A 20,878-nucleotide genomic window follows, 5' to 3' on the forward strand; every position below is an offset into this window, starting at 1 on the left:
CTTTTAATACCAAAATCTTGGCTCCCTTTTCTTTTGTGCTCTATAGAAATCAACTAAGCTGATGTTTTCAATCTATTTGAAAATTAAACTAGCCAGCACTTCAACTGTTTAATTCTGGAAATTTATCCAAAATAGCTTACGAACTCTTGGTCTCATGAGACAAAATTTCAGTGTACAATATTTTTAGCCACTTGAACAGTTCAGGTACTTCTGGAAGGAAGATCCATGTTAATAATTTTATATGTAAAGTATCTTGAAGTGATTCTATTCATTAAAAAAAATATTGGGCAAGGTTGTTGTTGTTAGTTGCAAAGTCGTGTCCGACCCATCGCGACCCTATGGACAACGTTCCTCCAGGCCTTCCTGTCCTCTACCATCTTCTGGAGTCCATTTAAGCTCATGCCTACTCCTTCAGTGACTCCATCCAGCCACCTCATTCTCTGTCGTCCCCTTCTTCTCTTGCCCTCAATCTTTCCCAGCATTAGGCTCTTCTCCAGTGAGTCCTTCCTTCTCATTTAGAGGCTAACTCACTAAACTGCATCATTTGCAATAAGTTTGTCAAAAAGCAGAATTAAAGCAATATTTACTTTTGACTTTCTTTGCTGTTTCTTCATAGAATGGGAGAAAATATTTAGAACTTTGGAGTTAGGTTTATGGTAAAAGAAAAATCAATGCTGCAAGCATTTTATTAGTCACATTAGTCACCAAAAAAAAGTATGTATCACACAAATAAGGTGTATATGTTTGTGTCCGGAAATCAGAAAGCAATAGAAAGATCAACTATTTGAGTATTTGCCACCTTGTCATATGAGGGATCACTGAAAGTCTTATTGCTGAAATTCTCAACCCAGCAATGAAATATATGAGACTGATATGAATGAAAACAAATATACATGTCCCAGGAGCCAAATGGGGTTGGTCATCGGACCAGAGATTTAGTCTTCCAATCTTTTGGACTTGTGCTGTAGACTAAGACTGATTCTAAAGACAATTTGTAAACTATCTTTGCAGGATTGATCTTAGAAACCATTTATAAATAGTTTCTCGAACTCTACTGACATATACTTTGCTAGCCCTTAATACATGGGGAATAGCATCAGATTTAGTGACCTTTGTATTTTTATTTTTTAAATGATTTGGACATTGCCTAGGAAGATATCATTTATTATGAATGAAGGCAAATGTATGTATGCTGTCCCACTCACACACATACGTAACTGGATTAGTGAGTTTATTAATATTCCCCAACAATTCCCTTCACCAAAAACCCAGTACTGTCCCAATTAAGTCCAGCCATGAAAAGACCAATGCTGATCCACAGATCAATGGCTAAAGACTCCACAAGGCACTTGAAAGTTTCTCAAACAAAGTAAAGCCACAAAGCAAACTTAAATCCACAGTACAAGAGAGTTCACAAGGCAAGAAAAGTCCAGCGTTTCCAAGGCATGATCCAGGTCAAGGCAGTGTCAATCCAAAGTGAGGCAGGAATCACAATGACCAGAAAACACAGCTAAGAAACAAACATGTTCCCAGCATAACCTCCATCTGTCTGCTCTGCTAAATAGCTTCCCATGCAGCCCATCAAGAAGAATGAGGCTTTCTCATGAGTAATCTGGTTGACCTTCTCTACTCCTGCCTTTTCTCTGCCCTACCTGTTCTTGGATCAAGAGCAGAAGGCAGTTCCTCTTCCTTATTGCTGACTGGCTACACCTGTCTGCTTTCCCCACCTGGAGCCTCAGGACTATTCTGCTGCAGCTGTACTTCAGCCAAATCCATCACAGACAGCTGCTTGGAGCCATCAATCAACTCAGCTCCTGAGGTGCCAGGAACTGGTTCATTTGAGGTGCCAGGAACTGGTTCATCCTCCCCCAAGCTGACATCTAGAGAGGTATCTGGGGAAGCATCTGGTGGATTTATCAGTGTCCCAGGATAACGTTGCAGGATTAGGTTTAGTCTTCCAAGCTTTCAGACTCATGCTGGAGACCATCCTCAGGGAACTTCTCTCTAGCACAGGGGTCTGCAACCTTGACAACTTTAAGACTTGTGGACTTCAGCTCCCAGAATTCCTCAGACAGCTATGCTATGATTGAGGAATTCTGGGAGCTGAAGTCCACAAGTCTTAAAGTTGTCAAGGTTGCAGACCCCTGCTCTAGCAGAATGCATGCTTTGGGGTATTCTCTCTGTGTTATTTATATAGTGCCTGGCTGTTTGTGGCTTTTTAGTTATTGATTGGGATGTTGATGGCCAGCTATTACGTTATTGACTGTGGTTTGCTTCTGCTGCCAAGTCTTCGCCCCCTAAGTACTTGGTAGCACATATTCTGCTAGAGAGAGAAGTTCCCTGAGGATGGACTCCAGAATGAGTCCAAAAGCTTGGAAGACTAAACCTCTGGTCTTGGTGACCGACCCAGATTGGATCCTGGATATCATTTATGTTTATGTTCTATTAATTCAGGAGTACACAGAAGTTTTGCTTTTAAAATAACCTCTTCGTTTGGGGCAATACAACATTGTATTAATTTAGACATCTGATCTAAAGAGAATACTGAGATTTCATTCTAATGACTGCCTTGATCTGGAGCACTAATTCTATCCTGTTATTTTTTCTTGGGGGACATGTCCTCCTTGCCACAGCAGAGTATGCAAACACAGTATAATCCTATAATGCTTCATTGGAAGCGAGCTCTGCTAAATACAGAGGGATTTCTCTTTAAAATACAATTCTGAAACAAGAAATGGGTCCTATTAGAATTTATGAAGCTTAATTCCTGGTAAGTGTAATTGCATTTATCTCTCCATTGAGGCTATCAGCTGTCACTTAAAATATGTTTCAGGATGCATTTTCAGCAGAACTACAGTTCTGAGATAGCTGTTATGAAGTAATAATCTGTTGAAAGATCAAATAGTGCACAGTTCTTGAAATCTTCACAAGCTTAAATCTAGAAATGTCTTGCATAACCAAAAGGGCACTTCCATGTGCAAGAAATCTCCAGTGAATTTTCTCAACTCTCTGTACCACTTCAGTTCCTTACACCTGAGTCTAAACTGTTCCTAAGAGTATTTAGAAACCTGAAAACATTCAATGGACATTATAGGGTTCTTCTTGCCCATTCCTGATTAATTCACAGATCTATAAAAGTCAAAATCTAAATTTCACAGCTGGCATATTTGGATTAGTTGTGTTGGGCTTTCGCAGAAAAGTTCAACAAGACATCTTGTGGCACCTAAAGGACCAACTGGATTATCATATCATGAGATTTTTGTTGTTATAGGTGGTTTAACACAGCAGTCCCCAACCTTTGCTGCTGGGCTGGGGGGGAGAGGGGAACCGGGCCATGTGAACCCATGAGTGATGGGCCAGCACACACTCATATGTACATAGCTCTACTTGCACAAGTCAAACGTGTACATGCTCATTCAGGCTAGTTCCAAATAGGCCACGGCCTGGTAGTTGGAGACCCTCAGTTTAGCAGATTAGTTCAATATAATTAAATTTCTCATAAATCTGTGGAAGGCATTGCAAGAGTTCTTGTCCAGGCCAGTGTGACAAAAGTTGAAAAGTAAAAGCAAATGCACGCATTCCATCAAAAATTCTTCTTCACAAGTACTTCAATTCCGGATTTTGGAAGCTCTTGGCTTACTGCATTTTTTAAGGCACAAAAATTCACGGGTGATAATATCACAACAAAAGTCTTCTGTCTCTGAGAATGTATTCCGTCAGCAATCGGATATTTACGCATATGTCATCTTCCCAAGATAATTAGCTGGCACATATCCTTTTTCTCCTTCAACTTCAGCTAACCACCATTCTTTATTGCCACTCAGGTCTGAAAAACGAAGAATTTGAACTCGCTGATATTCATGAAGACTGAGTTCCTGCTTACTCCTTGCTTGAAATGCATGAACAGCATAGAAAGTCTAAGAGGAACGAGAGAGAGAGAGAGAAAGAGAGAGAGAGAGAGAGAGAGAGAGAGAGAATGAATTAATGAATGAATATTCAATTCTACTCCCTATTTCAGTGAAAAACAGGGGAAAAAGCACCCAATCCAGTCAGGAAATCAAGCAACATCTTTACTATGCTTGTTTCTTTAAAAATCTTGTGTCAGATTTGGAATAATGTGTTTGAGTAATGTCACTAATATTAGGCCTAAATCCCTAAGTTTATAAACTCTATACTTATTTCCCAATGAGATAAGTATGAAGCCATGAAACAATGGCATATTAAAGTTACCTCCTGGGTCTTTGAATACTTATCCTAATGCACCCTGAGAACCATAAAACATGACATGCTCTAACTTAAAACGATCCTGTAGCAGTACAGAATCAGCTCCAGATTTCGAAAAAAGCCAGACCTAGACCAGATGTTTTAGTGGGCCTACTTATTTGCCTTTTTCATAACTGGTCATTTGCACATCATCTTCCTCTGAGATCAGTCTATGCAAAAAGAGTTGGCAAGATTAATAGATGCTGCAATTCATTTATCTGGAGAAAAAAAATGAACGGGCAGCTACAATTAGGAAGCCCTCAGCAGCAACTAACTTATCCCTGAATTCATCCCCTCTTTTTTTTTAAAAAAAAGGACTCATCAGGAAATCATGCTTACATGTTGCTCATCCGTTTCATAAAAGCTGTCCAATTCAGAGCCATTAACAGATTCTTTTTCACACAGGCTATTATAGGAAGAGTCACTGCCATTTCTTTTGTGTCCTGTGGGTTTTGTACTGTTGTCATCCAGTTGTCGTGAAGAGACAAAAAGGCTGATGTTATCAAAATCACCATCACAGAAATTGGTTTCCCCAGCATTTTTTGGTGCCTTGGCTGGTTTATACGGTTTCAGGAAGGAAGAATAGACGTATCCTTTAAGAACTACACATAGGGGAGGAAAAAAAAGCCCAAGAATATGAAAACGTGGATTTTTAAAATTTTATCGTAAAAACCTTCAACTATTGCAAGTTAAGAGAGTAGGGGAGGAAAAAAAAGCCCAAGAATATCAAAACGTGGATTTTTAAAATTTTATTGTAAAAACCTTCAACTATTGCAAGTTAAGAGAGAGAGAGAGAAAGAGAGAGAGAGAGAGAGACAGAGACAGAGACAGAGACAGAGACAGACTTCTGGTTCTGCCTCGTAGTGAAATAGCTGAGGGATTGCAGAGCTCTGCACCCCAAGGCTGGTTTCATCCCACCAGGGTATCCTAAATGGGTTGAAAGTCGCGCCAGAGAGGTGACAAAGGAGAGGCACCCCGATGATCGCAGAATGACAGAGGTTGATCCATTTGATCTGGGGCAGAGGTCAGCAACCTGAAACAGTGAAAGAGCCACTCGGAACCAGTTCGCTCACAAAAGGAAAAACTGGGAGCCGCAAAAAATGTGTGCACATGCGCGTACATGTGTGCATGCGCAGAACAGGGTTTGACTGAAGAGTGGAGCCAAGGCAAGATATGTACCTACCCTGCATATTTGAATTGATTGGTTGAACTTTTTTAGTCCCACTTTTTTTTGGACTGCACATGGCAGAGGACTGAAAGAGCCGCATGCGGCTCCGGAGCCGCGGGTTGCAGACCTGTGATGTGGGGGAAGCCAGGAGAAAGGCTAGCTGCACATCAATGTCTAGCCCAAGCTACCAGCAACTGAAGTTCAAAAGCACCAACCAGAACAACAGCGAACAGCGTGCTTGGAACTGGGTGAGAATATCGATCTTCTCTCTTCTATTTTGCAACTGATTCCCTGGAAAAGATCCCCAAAGCAAGAAATCCTCCAAAAATGAGAAGAAGGGGACTATACCCCTACCCTTCCATAGACAGAAGCAGCGATTTAATTTTTACAGGGGAAAGAAATATACTGAAATGAAATTAACACTATTACAATCTGGATAAATCTGAAAATTAAGAAAACCATTAAGATTTTACGTCTCAAAGAGTTTTGATGAAATTATAAAAAAAATTCTTTGTTTGAAAAGTTGGAAAATGAATAACTACTAACATTTTGTAGAGGATTAGAGTATAGAACAACAGCAACACTGACTCAGAAATTGGCAATACACCTAGAAACATAGAATAATCTGTTCCCTTGAACCTTAGTGACCTTCAGCCAAATAGAAAACAGTTGGGAACAAGGAAAGAAAACATACTGGGCCATCTACTACAAACTGAGAACTATATTTGTTTTAAAAGGTTGTTGGAAGGTTGTTGAGAGTGTGGTGGCACATCAGCTCCCTTTGGTCCTGGATGAAGCGGATTATCTAGACCCGTACCAATCGGATTTCAGGCCCGGGCACAGCACGGAGACGGCATTGGTCGCGCTGGTGAATGATCTCTGGAGGGCTCGGGACAGGGGTCATTCCTCTGTTCTAGTCCTATTAGACCTCTCAGCGGCTTTCGATACCATCGACCATGGTATCCTGCTGCGGCGTCTCAGGGGACTGGGAGTGGGAGGCACGGTTTTACAGTGGTTCTCCTCCTATCTCCAGGGACGCTTGCAGTCGGTGTTGACAGGAGGGCAGAGGTCGACCGCGAGGTCTCTTGTTTGTGGAGTTCCTCAGGGGTCGGTCCTCTCGCCTCTCCTGTTCAACATCTATATGAAACCGCTGGGTGAGATCATTCGTGGCTTTGGAGTTGGGTATCATCAGTATGCTGATGATACCCAGCTTTTTCTTTCGACCCCAAACCACCCCAGTGATGCCCTCAACGTGATGTCCCGTTGCCTGGAGGCGGTTCGGGTCTGGATGGGGAGGAACAGACTTCAACTCAACCCCGACAAGACCGAGTGGCTTTGCATACCTTCATCCCGGGTCTATTCGGATATTCCATCTCTTTCTATGGGGGGTGAATTATTACCCCCCGTAGATAGGGCTCGCAACTTGGGAGTCCTCCTAGATTCACGGCTCACCTTGGAAGATCACATGGTGGCTGTGACTAGGGGGGCTTTCGCCCAGGTTCGCCTGGTGCGTCAGTTGCGGCCCTATCTAAGCCGGGAGGATTTATGCACGGTCACCCACGCGCTTGTGACCTCTCGTCTAGACTACTGCAACACTCTCTACATGGGGCTTCCCTTGAGGACCACCCGGAGGCTCCAACTGGTACAGAATGCAGCCGCGAGAGTTGTGTTGGGAGTCTCCCGATACTCCCATGTTACACCTCTGCTCCGTGAGCTGCATTGGTTGCCAGTTGTCTTCCGGGTGAGATTCAAGGTGCTAGTAATGGTGTTCAAAGCCCTACATGGCAGGGGTCCGGAGTACCTTAGGGAACACCTGCTGCCGGCGTCTACTTCCCTTCGCCCTGTGCGGTCCCACAGAGAGGGCCTCCTCAGGGTGCCACCGGTCAGAGAATGTCGGCTGGTGGCCCCCAGGGGGAGATCCTTCTCTGTGGGCGCCCCGGAGCTATGGAACCAGTTACCGGTTGAGCTCCGGACGGCGCCCGATCTGCGCTCCTTTCGCCGCGATCTGAAAACATACTTGTTCGAGCAAGCCGGCCTGGCCTGAGGGGGGATTGGTGGGGTTTTTTACTATTATTATTGGGGTTTTTTACCATGTATCAACTGTATTTTTAATCGGGCATGTATTTAATTATCTTTTAGTTTTTGTAAATTTCTGTGTTTTATTCTTGCCCTGTACACCGCCCTGAGTCCTTCGGGAGAAGGGCGGTATAGAAATATTAATAAATTAAATTAAATTAAAATTAAAAACTGCTGATCTTCTGGGATTATAAATATTTAGTGAGCTGTGATCTTTAAGCTCAAGAATTGTCTTCAGAAAAAGAGAAACTTTGTTGGCTAATCTTCTAGGGGGGAATTTTACTGGATAGTCAAACATACTGGACTGCAACTTTGGCTGGTAGATAAATTGTAAGACCCCCCAAACAAAAGAACTGTTATAAAATACTGCTTTCAGTGGTGCTTTGATAATTGGAAGTGCATTGGATGATAAAAAAAACTACTTAGAAAGATAAGAACTATATAAGATGTTGTTTGGACTTTAAGACTGGCTGGTTTAAAAGGCTAAACACAGAGATTATGTACCAGTGAAAGAATGTCTGGAAGGAGGAGATAAAATGGATGTTGCATACCTATCTAAAAGTGGCAGGCAACTAATATCTCCTTCTGAAGACCCCAGCCTGGAACATCACAGATCTGCAAAAGCAACACTTCAAGACAAGGCAAATACTTTCCAGAAGGAAATGTACGCAATGGTGACAGATTCAAATGACAGTGATTTCAAATCATGATGAGATTAAGAACAACTTTGATGGCATAAATCAACACATTTCCAACTTAAACGTACAAGTAAAAATTCTCAAAAAATGATGATAAAGAATGAACAAACAAACCAGATAATAGAATACAAATCAGAGGACAGTGATCCAAAGAGGGAAGCTATAAAGAGAATTACAAATTAATACAAACAAAAGAAAATTTGAAACAGGACATATAGTGATCCTATTTTTCAGGACCTAAAAATCAACTTGAAGATTGGAAAAATGACCTAATAAAATGGACTATAGAGCAACCAGGACAATCATTAAACTTTGGGAGACAAAAAATACATATCTTATCTAACTTGTTTTTTCTATTCCCAACAACATTGACAAAAATACAGGAAAAAACCCCAGGTAAGTCGAACACACTAACTTGGAAAGCAAACTGGCAAAAGAAGGCTAGAATCAGATCTGAGAGATTTGATGCAACTTACCAGATGAAATACTATATGATTAAACACCAGTTTAAATACAGTTAAAATAATAGATAAATTATGGATATAAAGGGGGTCTCACAGTAAGAGAGATAAGATATATTAGTATAGCAATTTCTATAATATATGAAATGTAAAAATATTGGGATGGTGCATATGAATGAAAAGGTAGGATATTTAAAGGTTATTCACTGAGAAAATTATGACTATAAGAATGGTTTGAATAAAGGTAAAGGTAAAGTTTCCCCCGCACATGCGTGCTAGTCATTTCCAACTCTAGGGGCTCATCTCCTTTTCAAAGCCGAAGAGCCAGCGCTTGTCCAAGGACGTCTCCGTGGTCATGTGGCCGGCATGACTAGACGCCAAAGGCGCACGGAACGCTGTCACCTTCCCACCATAGTGGTTCCTATTTTTCTACTTGCATTTTTAGATGCTTTCGAACTGCTAGGTTGGCAGAAGCTGGGACGAGTAACAGGCGCTCACTCTGTTACACAGCACTCGGGATTTGACCCACCAAACTGCTGACCTTCCGATCGACAAGCTCAGCGTCCTAACCCACTGAGCCACCGTGTCCCTTATATGGTTTGAATACAGAGGGGAAATTAAGCTTAAATAAAAATCTTGAAAACAGGACATATAGTGATCTAACAAGATGACTTTTATAAACACTGTTGAAATATAAATTGATAAGAAAAGATGCTATATGCTGATGTTACTGTTATTTGTATAAACACAAAAAAAGCTTTATATTTAAATTTATATGTATTGAATTTTAAGAATAATACTTCCTTAATCTTGACAAAAGGAGAATATTATTGGATGAAGAGAAGATCAAAGAAATATATCATTAATTAATATATTGATTTTGGAACTATAGAAATTAATGATTATTTGTTGTTTTTTAAACATATTAACCCAGACAACATGCTGTTTACTAAGCATTAAAGAATGTTATTGTAAAAAATTAATAAAATATATTAAGAGAGAGAAAGAGAGAGAGAGAGAGAGAGAGAGAGAGAGATACAATCTGAAAACCCAGTGAAAGTTGGAGGAATCATGAAAATGCTGTACAGCAGGGGTGTCAAACTGCCAGCCCATGGGCTGGTTGCATCATATGGAGGCCCAGCTCTGGCAGTGAAAAAAAGTTGTGATACGTCGCAACACATCACATGATGCAGCAAGTTTGTCACCCGTGCTCTAAAATATTGCAAACTATACAATCTAATAACATTCTTCTATCAACTAAAACATATAGGGAACGGTTGCTGGAATTGGGTATGTGTAGTTTAATGAAGAGAAGGGTGAGGGGTGACATGATAGCAGTGTTCCAATATCTCAGGGGCTACCACAAAGAAGAGGGAGTCAAGCTATTCTCCAAAGCACCTGAAAGCAGGACAAGAAGCAACTGATGGAAACTAGTCAAGGAGAGAAGCAACCTAGAACTAAGGAGAAACTTCCTGACAGTTAGAACAATTAACCAGTGGAACAACCTGCCTCCAGAGGTGGTGAATGCTCCAACACTGGAGGTTTTTAAGAAGAGACTGGACAGCCATTTGCCTGAAATGGTATAGGGTTTCCTGCCTGAGCAGGGGGTTGGACTAGATGACCTCCAAGGTCCCTTCCAACTTTATTATTATTATTATTATTATTATTATTATTATTATTATTATTATTATTATTATTATTATTATTATTATTATTGTGTTTTGTTCTGTTTTGGCAAGTCCTTATTCCATCAGTATTCAGCTAGACTTAGTACTTGTGATGCAAACTCTGACATGTACATTATCCTGACTAGAATACTTCTTCCAAGTTCTACAAGACACTGTCATAGAGTTGCAAAGAAGACACTCACTAAAAATGGGTAAGAACCAACCATGAATGCTGGATTGGTTCATATGGACTGCCTTCTGGTTAAGTTAGGAATTTCACATAAATCTCAAGTCAGTGGCTATCAGGAAGCAGAAGTTCATGAATCTTAAAAGTTGCGAGGCATAACAAACACAACTTTAGAGATCTGGTTACTTTAAAAATTTGGATAAATTCCAAGTGCTTGTTGAACTGGATTGAGAAGAATTGGAAGATTAGTTAAGAAGATTTTAATATCTTATTTTGTTTTAATGTATTTAATTATTGGCCATTCACTTTCGTTGGACAATGGACAGCACAAACAAACAAGATTATTATTTAAGTCAAAAACCTATAGTTATTTAGGAATAGCAATATAGAAATGGAAATAATAAAATAAGAGGTGAAGCAGTGATTAAACATAAGTGTCCATTAACCCCATATTTAAAACCAAGAAGGCAATGTTAAATGTCAAGTCTCTGCCACTAGGGCAGGGGTAGGCAACCTCGGCTCTTTTATGACTCATGGACTTCAACTCTGAGCTGGCTCAGGAATTCTGGGAGTTGAAGTCCATGAGTCATAAAAGAACCGAGGTTGCCTACCCCCTGCACTAGGGCATATCTAGGCTGAGAGTGCAATGTGAAGTACTTACTTCCAGTATCAACAAGCCACCTGCTTGTACAGCCAAAAGGATCCTTTTGGTCTATGAGAGCCACCACCTCTCCTTCATAAAGATCAATATCCAATTCCTGTGTGGCATTGCATTTACGCTTGGCTTGGTATAGCAAGTCCACATTGTACATAGAAAGTAGCATTAACCTGTGGGCTTCTTTCTGACGGGGAAATTCAGGCTGGAAACAAAAAGCTGTTTCAAAGAACTAATATACCATGGAACAGCATGCTCATCATTAACTGCAATTTTTTTACATAATGGGATTTCATTCCTGGCTTGGTTTAAAATAAGAAAAGGCTTATTTAATTATGATTTGTCAAATAAACCACAATTAGCCAAAGCCAAACGCAAGTTCATCAAGTTCAAAATCACTTTATAGTTTAGTCCAATGTATGAATCCAATCTTATTATTCAGATACTTGTGCTTGTTCATATTTTGGAAGCTATAAGGTTCGTCTTCCACAAAACATCATGGTACATTTATCTGCTTCTCTCATTTTAATACATTCATTCTGTCAATATAAAGCATTTGAAATTATCTTTATCCTATAGTGATTCACATCACAAGCCTATCCTTTAGAAATTAGCTAGCCATAGATAATACTATTTTATGACAAATTTTAAATATACATCAAGAATTAGATGCTGCTTCGTAGGCATCTGATATTGTTTAAATGACAGCAGAGTGGAAACTGGGATCCACACTTCACCAAAAGCGATGCTTATTTGTTAGAATTGTATCCACTTCAGTGCAGTTACTCAGTCGTGGTTTAGCATGTATGCACTTAGCCATAGCAGACTTTTGGTTTTAGACAGTGGTGGGATTCAAATATGTGAACAACTGGTTCTCTGTGTGGATGCCACTTCCGGAGGTCTGTTCTGGGCCTGGGCAATGTAAAATTAGCTACCGGTTCTGCCGAACTGGTGTGAACCAGCTGAATCCCACCACTGGTTTTCCAGTATACCCAAAGGAGATCTCAATATCTCTAGATTGAATATAAAGATGGTGAATCTGTAGGTTGATATAATTACTCAGAGTTTAATGGCAAATTACATACCTGGAGAGAGACAGGCCTCTTTTTTTCAAAACTCAGCTTTCTTTCAATAAAGGTTACACCGTGGTTTTCCTTGATACAACTCAAATTGTGAACATCTTCAAGAACCTGATCCTGTATTTCACTGATACTTGGAGAAGATTTCTGCAAATTATAAAAGAGCTTCAAGGTTACCTAATTATTCTGCAGCTTCAAGTATGAAGAAGCTTCTACTAAGAACCTTATCTCTATCACAGATTATAACAGACACATATTAACACATTGTAACTACATGTGCTTACTAGCCATTCTGCAAGCACATTTCCAGGTTTCCAAAATCCTAGTGCCTAACTGATGAGCTGTGTTTGCTGTATCTCCCAGAAAGCAGTTAGGGAAAGAACTAATTGTTCAGCTGCATAGGTTAATTCATTTTAATTCATGCCTTATGGGGGAAAAACACTTTTTTGAGGCAATAGTGCTGATTCAGAAAACATTGGATAGCAAAAGACCCAGCTGAGCAAATGTAAATGTTAGATGCAAGGATATGCTACTTCCAGATAATGCAATCCCCTCTGCTTACTGAATTGGAGCTTAACTACCAAAGGGATGTGCAGAGAATTGTTCTCATAATTTATTAACTCCTGGATTTAAATACGGTGTGCACCTTCCCTGTAGAAGCATGATGGGTGAAGTGGTTGGAATGCTGGGCAGGAGGTTAGCTAGCCTACGTTCAAGACCTGGGGGCTGCTGTGGTGCAGGGTTGAGTTCTCGTCCTTCACTCCAGCTCCTGACAGGGACATGAAAACGAGCTCCAAACTGGGCTTGCCCAGGGCAACGGTGATGACACTGGCTAATGTTTTCAACCCAGAAGCACTTCAGTGCTTCTAACTCAGGGGTCTTCAAACTTGGCCCTTTCATGTCTTGTGGACTTCAACTCCCAGAATCCCTCAGCCAGGCAAGCTGGCTGAGGTATTCCTGGGAGTTGAAGTCCACAAGTCCTAAAAGGGCCACATTTGAAGACCCCTGTTCAAACTGGATGCTTCTAACTTTCCCTATAAACAGAGATCCGTAACTCATGGGCTGCAGTTTACACACAGCCACCCAACTTCATTGAGGTCCCCTTTTCCAAAGTCATCATTTTGCCAGCAAAACAAAACAAAAACTATACACATTTCAGCTCTTGTTTTTTGTTTAAAATGTTAGTGGCGGGAAAGGGGACAAGTGTCTTCTGGCAGATCCTCCATCCCATTTATACCCTTAGCTTGAAAAAATCTCAGAGGCAAAAACGACCTTCCACATTTTGGTGACATCACTAACCTTCCTGTCATGCTTTTGAAAATGGAAAGTGCAGACCCAATCTAAAGAAAACCCTCCATCCCTGTCAACATTTCATCATCCAGCAACGCAATACCACTTCTTCAAAAATGTCTCCAGGATTTGTTTATTATTCAGTTGGATGAAGGTGAATTTGAATTGCTGGTTTAAAATGTGAAAGACAATTTGAATTGCCAACATAAGAAGCCTCCCTTCAAAGAAGAAAGAATTACAACTGCTTGCAGCAGGGTGCTAGTACCTCTGGTTTAATTGCTAGTAACTGGGATTCATTGGTTGAAAAGGACCGTGACGCTGATGACATCATGTCTTTCAGGAGAGCGATGAGACAGCACAGGCAACTGGTCACAATTTCCTTTGCTGCTTCATTGAACCTCTGGAGCTCCTCCACCAGCTGAGCGTTGAGGGCCTCGTATTCTTTCCTGGCCAGGTCAGTATCATCCCCTGAAGCCTTCTGATACAAGCTACTATAATCCAGAAGTTTGTCATAACGTTTTTGGATGAGCTTCTGGGGGCCGAGGAAAAGAGCCTGCAGTTTAGTCAATGGAATCAGCACCAACTTTTCTACTCGATTCAGCTTCATGCATTGGAAGAAGGGAAGGCAAAAGACACATATCAGAGCAAGGAAATCAGCAACATTCCCATTTGTTAAACAACATTAGTATCACTTTGACATAAGGATGGCATCATACAGACAGCAGTATGTTGGCAAATAAGGTAGTCTGTATCTTGCATGTATTAGTAATGACCTACAAAGCCCTACATGGCATGGGTCCTACAAAGCCCTACATGGCATGGGTCCGGAATACCTTGGGGAGCACCTGCGGCCGGCGTCAACTTCCCTCCGCCCAGTACGCTCCCACAGAGAGGGCCTCCTCAGGGTGCCACCGGTCAAAGAATGCCGACTGGTGGCCCTCAGGGGGAGGGCGTTCTCTGTGGGCACGCCAGATTTATGGAACCATCTTGCGGTCGAGCTCCGGATGGCGCCTGATCTCCGCTTCTTCCGGCGCGATCTTAAAACCTACCTTTTTGAACAAGCTGGCCTGGCCTGATGGGATGGGGTTGGGTTTTATAAATTGGTTTTAACTTTTAATCTGTACTAATTTATTACGGGCATTGCTGTTTAATTACTTTTTAATTTTTGTATCTTGTTTTTATTATGTATTGCCCTGTTCACCGCCCTGAGTCCTTCGGGAGAAGGGCGGTACACAAATTAAATAAATAAATAATAAATAAATAAATAAATAAATAAATAAATAAATAAATAAATAAATAAATAAATAAATAAATTAGCCTAAGGAAGTGAAATTGGACTTTGTATTTGTGGCATTCTGCCCAAAATGCAGGTAGTTCTCGACTTACATCAGTTTATTTAATGACTGTTCAAACTTATAACAGCAGAAAAAAAGTGACTTATGACCAGTGGTGGGATTCAAATATGTGAACAACCGGTTCTCTGTGTGGATGCCGCTTTTGGATGTCCGTTCTGGGTGTGGGCAACAAAAAATTAGCTACCGGTTCTGCCAAAATGGTACAAACTGGCTAAATCCCACCACTGCTTATGACAGTTTTTCACACTTATGACTGTTGCAGTCATGTGATCAAAATTTGGACACTTAGCAACTGACTGATAGTTGGAATTATGTGAAAGTCTGCTGGATGGCAGCAGAGATCAATAGCTGTGGGATCATATCATGAAAAGAATGCCACATGCGGGATTGTAACTTAAAGTATAAGAGAATTATGTATGGCAAAAAGCAAAGGAAGGAAGGAAGGAAGGAAGGAAGGAAGGAAGGAAGGAAGGAAGGAAGGAAGGAAGGAAGGAAATGTTCTAATGTTCTGCATACCCAAGGAACTAAGAGGAAGGACAATGTATCTGAATGAATAGTAAACCTATTTATATCCACTTTTTGCTAGTAATAAATTATTATTATTATTATTATTATTATCATTATTATTATTATTATTATTTCTCTAGTTTGGAAAATCTTACTAAATTCCTGGTTGTCTTAGGAAAATCAATTTAGGTAATGAATAATAAGATGAAACCCTAATTCAAAAATGCAGAATTTTCCATGTCATAGATTTAAGTTACAAAGTTTATGTTCAGGTGTAAAATTTACTGGATGAGTCACATTTTCTATTTAAATTCATCTTGTAAAGTTGTTGCAAGAATAAAGGTGGGAAAAGACATACTCGATTTTCTTCCTTTTGAAGACCACAGGTAGATGGTTGACATGGCTTTTATCCTCCAAACAGGTATGTGTGGTGGGCTATGCCCTGACTCAACACGTAAAATTTGTGGCTGAGCAAGATTTTTTTTTTTAAAAAAAGAGTCCCTAATCTATATCCATCATTTACATTATATCCATTCTCAATTCATATCTTTTGAACCATTCTTCTGATACGGAAGGCTGGATTTTGTATATACTTAATGTAAATTGGAATGTATAGTAACTAAGCTAAAAAACAAACTGTATTAGATTTGTTGTGTAATGTATACCCCTTTTTCACAAAATACATTTCCAATCACTTTAAATCTATATATTCAAGAACTTACAAATAGTTTGCTGGGATACCCAGCATTAATCAATGTGTCTGAAGATCTGTTTGCCCCTTTTTCGTTCTCATGTATCAGATCCTGAAGTTCACTTATGCACTGTGCTCTGACAAATACAGAGTCCTGAAAAAAAAAATGAAATGAGCAAAAATAATGTTACATATACTCACAAACCACCACTCATGTGTATACTTGCTCAATAATATTTTCAGTAAGAAGTGAATAATTTATGAAACAATCTGCTTGCTAAGCACTTTGCTGTAATATTTATAAAGCTATGTAGATAGGTCTCTCCCTCTCTCTCTCTCTCTCTCTCTCTCTCTCTCTCTCTCTCTCTCTCTCTCTCTCTGCCTTCAAATTATTGTTAACTCCTGGTGACTGCTTGGACTGGTCTCTATAGTTTTCTTCGCAAGACTTCAGAAGTGGGTTGTCATTGTGTGTGTCCTAGGGCTGAGAGAGAATGACTGGCCCAAGGTCACCCAGCTGGCTTTGTTTCTGCAACAGGACTAGTTTCCCAGTTTCTAGCCTGGTGATTTAAACACTACACAAAACTGCCTCTCTAAAACCCTAACTACAGAAGTAAAAACCAAAAAATTGCATTTCATCCCCTTTCATTTTCTTCCATCCTGTGAAAATGCAGGGAACAAAGAGTGGCAAAGATGATAATCAGACAATACATGTTAAAAGCTGGTAAACCAGTCCTTTCAAAGACATTAACACCAAAGTGTTATTCTAGGGTATCCATCAGACCAAAGCAAACACCCAGCCATCTATAGTTTCATTTCACAAGTTTGGTGGCTATATAAATCATTTAAATAAATATATTAATAATGATAAATTCTGAACTAGATACAAAAGAGATCAAGCCAGCCAGAAGATGGTGGTGGTCTAGATGAAGATCAATATAACTAGAAAACTTTTCACAAACACAGGTTAGGAATATTGGTAACCAAAGCAGGGTAAAAAGAATGTTGTGTATCTCAGCTTTTAATCCTATTTTCCATATTTCTTTGCAGCTGGACTGTAGTGTGGTGACCCTGACTTCTGCAGAGGAGACTTCTCCAGAGTCTGCAAATATATGATTAGTCCATGAAAATGATCCCTTGGATGAGGCCTGAAGCATAGATCTATAAAGAAATTGACTGGAGCCTTCAGACTTCAAATAGAAGACTATATTTTTCGATAGTACAGTATTATTATTTAAAAGCTCTTTGCAAATGAAAAAAAAAATCCCAACAGAAGAAGGCATTCTTTTTTTGATCTGCTAATGTAATTGTTGTCATTTATTTAAAAAATTTAAATAATTTATGCAATATGTAAATAAATTATGTAATACATAATACATAAATCTGAAGACTTTCTCAGATTATTTATTGTATCCACCATTCAGCATTTCATACAATTTGGGCCCAAAGATTTATGATCTGATTTGCATATTATAGTAAGCCATGAGTTGCTTAACAATTGTTTGTAACAACAGAACAAACCAGAATTGATTGTGCAACAGATAGCCAAACTATTTTTAAAAAATGACTTTCCATATTTTACAAACACAATATAGTCTTAAAATGTACATTTGCCACTAAGTGAATTTTAAATCTTCGTTTAATTATCTGGTCTGAGAATTCATTTCAAAACACTATTTCTGACATTTTTAATATGGATTAAGAGGAGCGCTTCAGAACTTTCTTCCCATCTGTGAGATCAATTCAGGATTTGAATGAGGTTTGACCGGTCAAATGTTGATTTGCAACTTTTGAACAGTTAGCACCAATCTTGCAATATTGTTACATAACACTTACTTCTAAATGTTGAAGAGACAATGGAATATTCTTCACACATAGTTTGACCATCTTTTCTAAGCTTTTGAATAACTTCTCCTCTTTATTAAAAACTTCATCTTTCACCTAAAGGCACAAGAACATTATAGTTAGGATAAGAACATAATTGCTAATAATAATGTCAAAATGCCTCAGGGTTCTTTCCGAGTGATCTGCTGAGGCATCTTCATATAACACTAAATAGCAGTTTAAAGGAATGTCAAAATATCTTCACTACCATTCTGGTTCCATTTCTTTAATTTCAGTCCTGTGAGATCCTGGTTGCTCTCTGAGCTTGGTGGTTTTCTTGCAGACATTTTATTATCTAGTTTGGTAATGAAATGTCTGCAAGAAAAAAAAACTGAGCTCAGAGACCAACAAGGACCGCACAGTTCAACTCACTGCTACTGGTACAAATATTCTCTTCCATCAATTTCAGGCTTCTTCAACATTATCTGAAAATGAATACTGATATGTTTTATAGGCAGGCATTTTTAAATTCCCTTCATTGTACGGGAACCTTCACTGTGTTAGCTGCCGAGAGCTATTTAAGTGAGATGGACAATTATATAAATCTCATAAATAAATGAATACATTTTTGAATGAATAAAAATATTATAAAAAACAAGGGAAGGATTTCTGGGATTGCTTTCACTTCCTTCATGATAGGTGAGATTTTGAGGGGGAGCATATAAAGAAACCAGCCATAATTTCTGTAGATACAGAAGATACTTAATTTAAGAAGCTTGTGTCTGTGAGGTCTTTCTGTAAAATAGTAATGTTGTGCTTTCAGTGAGCAAATATGAAATTGCACAATAAAGGTTCATTCAAATTGGTACGTGACTTTAGCTCAGTTGTGGGATTCAAATATGTGAACAACTTGTTCTCTGGAAGTTCATTCTGGGCCTGGGCAACAAAAAAATCAGCTACCACTTCTGCCGAAGTGGTGTGAACTGGCTGAATCCCATCACTGGTTGAGATGGAGATGGAGCAGTTAACTACACTTAAAGCAGTTTCCTCTATTCTTAAAGCATTGATCAAAATGTGAAATAGTAAAGATTTGAAATTAATCGAGCTGCCAACTACAATAACCTCATCTGAAGCCCAATTTTCACTTTTGTACTGTGTGCTAAGACCCCCATCTAGGGCAGAAAATTTCACAGACTACTTTGTTTAGTACTGGCTTCCTATTAAAAGATTAGTACTAAGCCACTGAAAAATGCAATTGGTTTTTTTTTGTTGTCAGATACATTCTGAAATTAATTCTCATCAATAAATAGCCCATACTTATGAAGTCAATCACAGACCCTAGCATAATATATATTTCATGAGTACTTTACCTTTTACCAATATAGATTATTTATTTATGGCCTAGTAAGCTACTGGTTAGTACCACTTTGTTAATGAGACTGGTTGAGATCACAAAGCAAAGAATTTAGCAAACATTCTGATCATAGTGCCTACAGAACAACTACAGAATTGTGACATTCTCATTAAAGTACCGTAAATTATGTACTCCAGATTTCTTAACACCTTGGTAAATGCATGGGCAGTTGATAAAACCTGTTTTGGAATGGGCAAATAGTAAGGACATAATAAGAAAACAAAGGAAGGATACCACAGGAATGAAAATGCTTAGCCTTCTGATCACTAACCCTCTTAAAATCCCTGCCAAACAATGGCTGGATTCACATGCTGCACTAAACCATAACAAAGTTGACTTAGTTGTCGCTTAAGCATGTTGCATGAAATCAACCACTGTGGATTTTAAATTATTGATGTGAGTGAATCCAGCAAATGTTTGTGGATTCGAGAAATCATGCCTAAACACACCATAATTTAGTGTGATGTGCAAATACAATGAGTGATTACCTGAGGTTCTCCTCCAGTCAAAATCTTCAAGTGACCAGTCACTCTCTTGGACTTTTTACTAATTGAGTGAATATTTAACTTTGAAAATTTATCCTTTAAAGATTCGTCTTCATCATTTTTCTTATACTTAAGCACTGTAATCAGACAAATCACATTAATAGTAACAATGTGTACTGATAAGACATCAATGAATTCCTATCTACTTTTTTAATGCTATCACAGATTAAAGGGGGGGGGAGAAATGGAGGCTACAGCTTGTTCTACTTATGGAAAGAAGAGATAATTAAATCCTTATGGCCACAGAAACTTTTAAAAAGTTTAATTTCACTAATTGTTCCTGCCATTTTCAATAGAAGCCTTTGTTCTATTGCAAAATGCATATAGATGCTTGAATTCTATATCATGTGTTTGCAATCTTTAGTGAATTTATCAGGGAGAAACTCAAATATAACAAGAAAAAATGCTTAACTTTATGATATGTCTTAAGCAAATGCAAGCATCTAACACTGGAGCTATAGCATTTTTTCCCCAGTCTTATGCAGTAAGATAAATAAGATGGGAAGAAAATGTGCCTTTTGGTTCTGGGATTTAATGGTGTTTTTTGCCTATAAATAAGCATATATTGTTCTTTATGAAGTACAATAAAAGGTAAAGGTAAAGGTTCCCCCGCACATGCGTGCTAGTCGTTTCCGACTCTAGGGGCCTGTGCTCATCTTCGTTTCAAAGCCACTTGTCCGAGGACGTCTCCGTGGTCATGTGGCCGGCATGACTAGATACCAAAGGTGCAGAGAACACTGTTACCTTCCCACCGTAGTGGTCCCTATTTTTCTACTTGCATTTTTACGTGCTTTCAAACTGCTAGGTACAATAGCCCAAGGCAATTACCATATAAAGAGACAGGATACCCATGAACTCTAAATGTAAATGTAAATGTCTATACTTTAAAGCTAGTAATTGTTGAAAATTGAATTGTGAACCTAATGAATATTACTTTGATCCTACAAAGAACATGCTACAATATTTAAAGTATCCACTCAAATATCATAACCACTGCCTAT

The 20,878-nt window shown here is 39.1% G+C and overlaps 1 protein-coding gene across 1 annotated transcript in view; it reads right to left on the reverse strand.

Moving 5' to 3' along the window:
* Nucleotides 1-28: 28 nt before the first annotated feature.
* Nucleotides 29-20,878, reverse strand: part of ARHGEF38 (Rho guanine nucleotide exchange factor 38) — a 51,842-nt gene continuing 30,992 nt past the window's right edge. Inside the window, exons 7-14 of the mRNA XM_083367092.1 lie at nucleotides 19,821-19,954; nucleotides 17,931-18,035; nucleotides 16,129-16,251; nucleotides 13,810-14,145; nucleotides 12,261-12,401; nucleotides 11,182-11,380; nucleotides 4,603-4,865; nucleotides 29-3,917 (exon numbers count right to left, since the gene is read on the reverse strand). Of these exons, the coding sequence (XP_083223218.1) occupies nucleotides 3,732-3,917; nucleotides 4,603-4,865; nucleotides 11,182-11,380; nucleotides 12,261-12,401; nucleotides 13,810-14,145; nucleotides 16,129-16,251; nucleotides 17,931-18,035; nucleotides 19,821-19,954 (1,487 nt within the window). The 3' untranslated portion in view covers nucleotides 29-3,731. The remainder of the gene's footprint in view (nucleotides 3,918-4,602; nucleotides 4,866-11,181; nucleotides 11,381-12,260; nucleotides 12,402-13,809; nucleotides 14,146-16,128; nucleotides 16,252-17,930; nucleotides 18,036-19,820; nucleotides 19,955-20,878) is intronic.

This window comes from Vipera ursinii (assembly GCF_947247035.1).
Source record: "Vipera ursinii genome assembly, chromosome: 7".
Lineage (NCBI taxonomy): Eukaryota > Metazoa > Chordata > Lepidosauria > Squamata > Viperidae > Vipera > Vipera ursinii.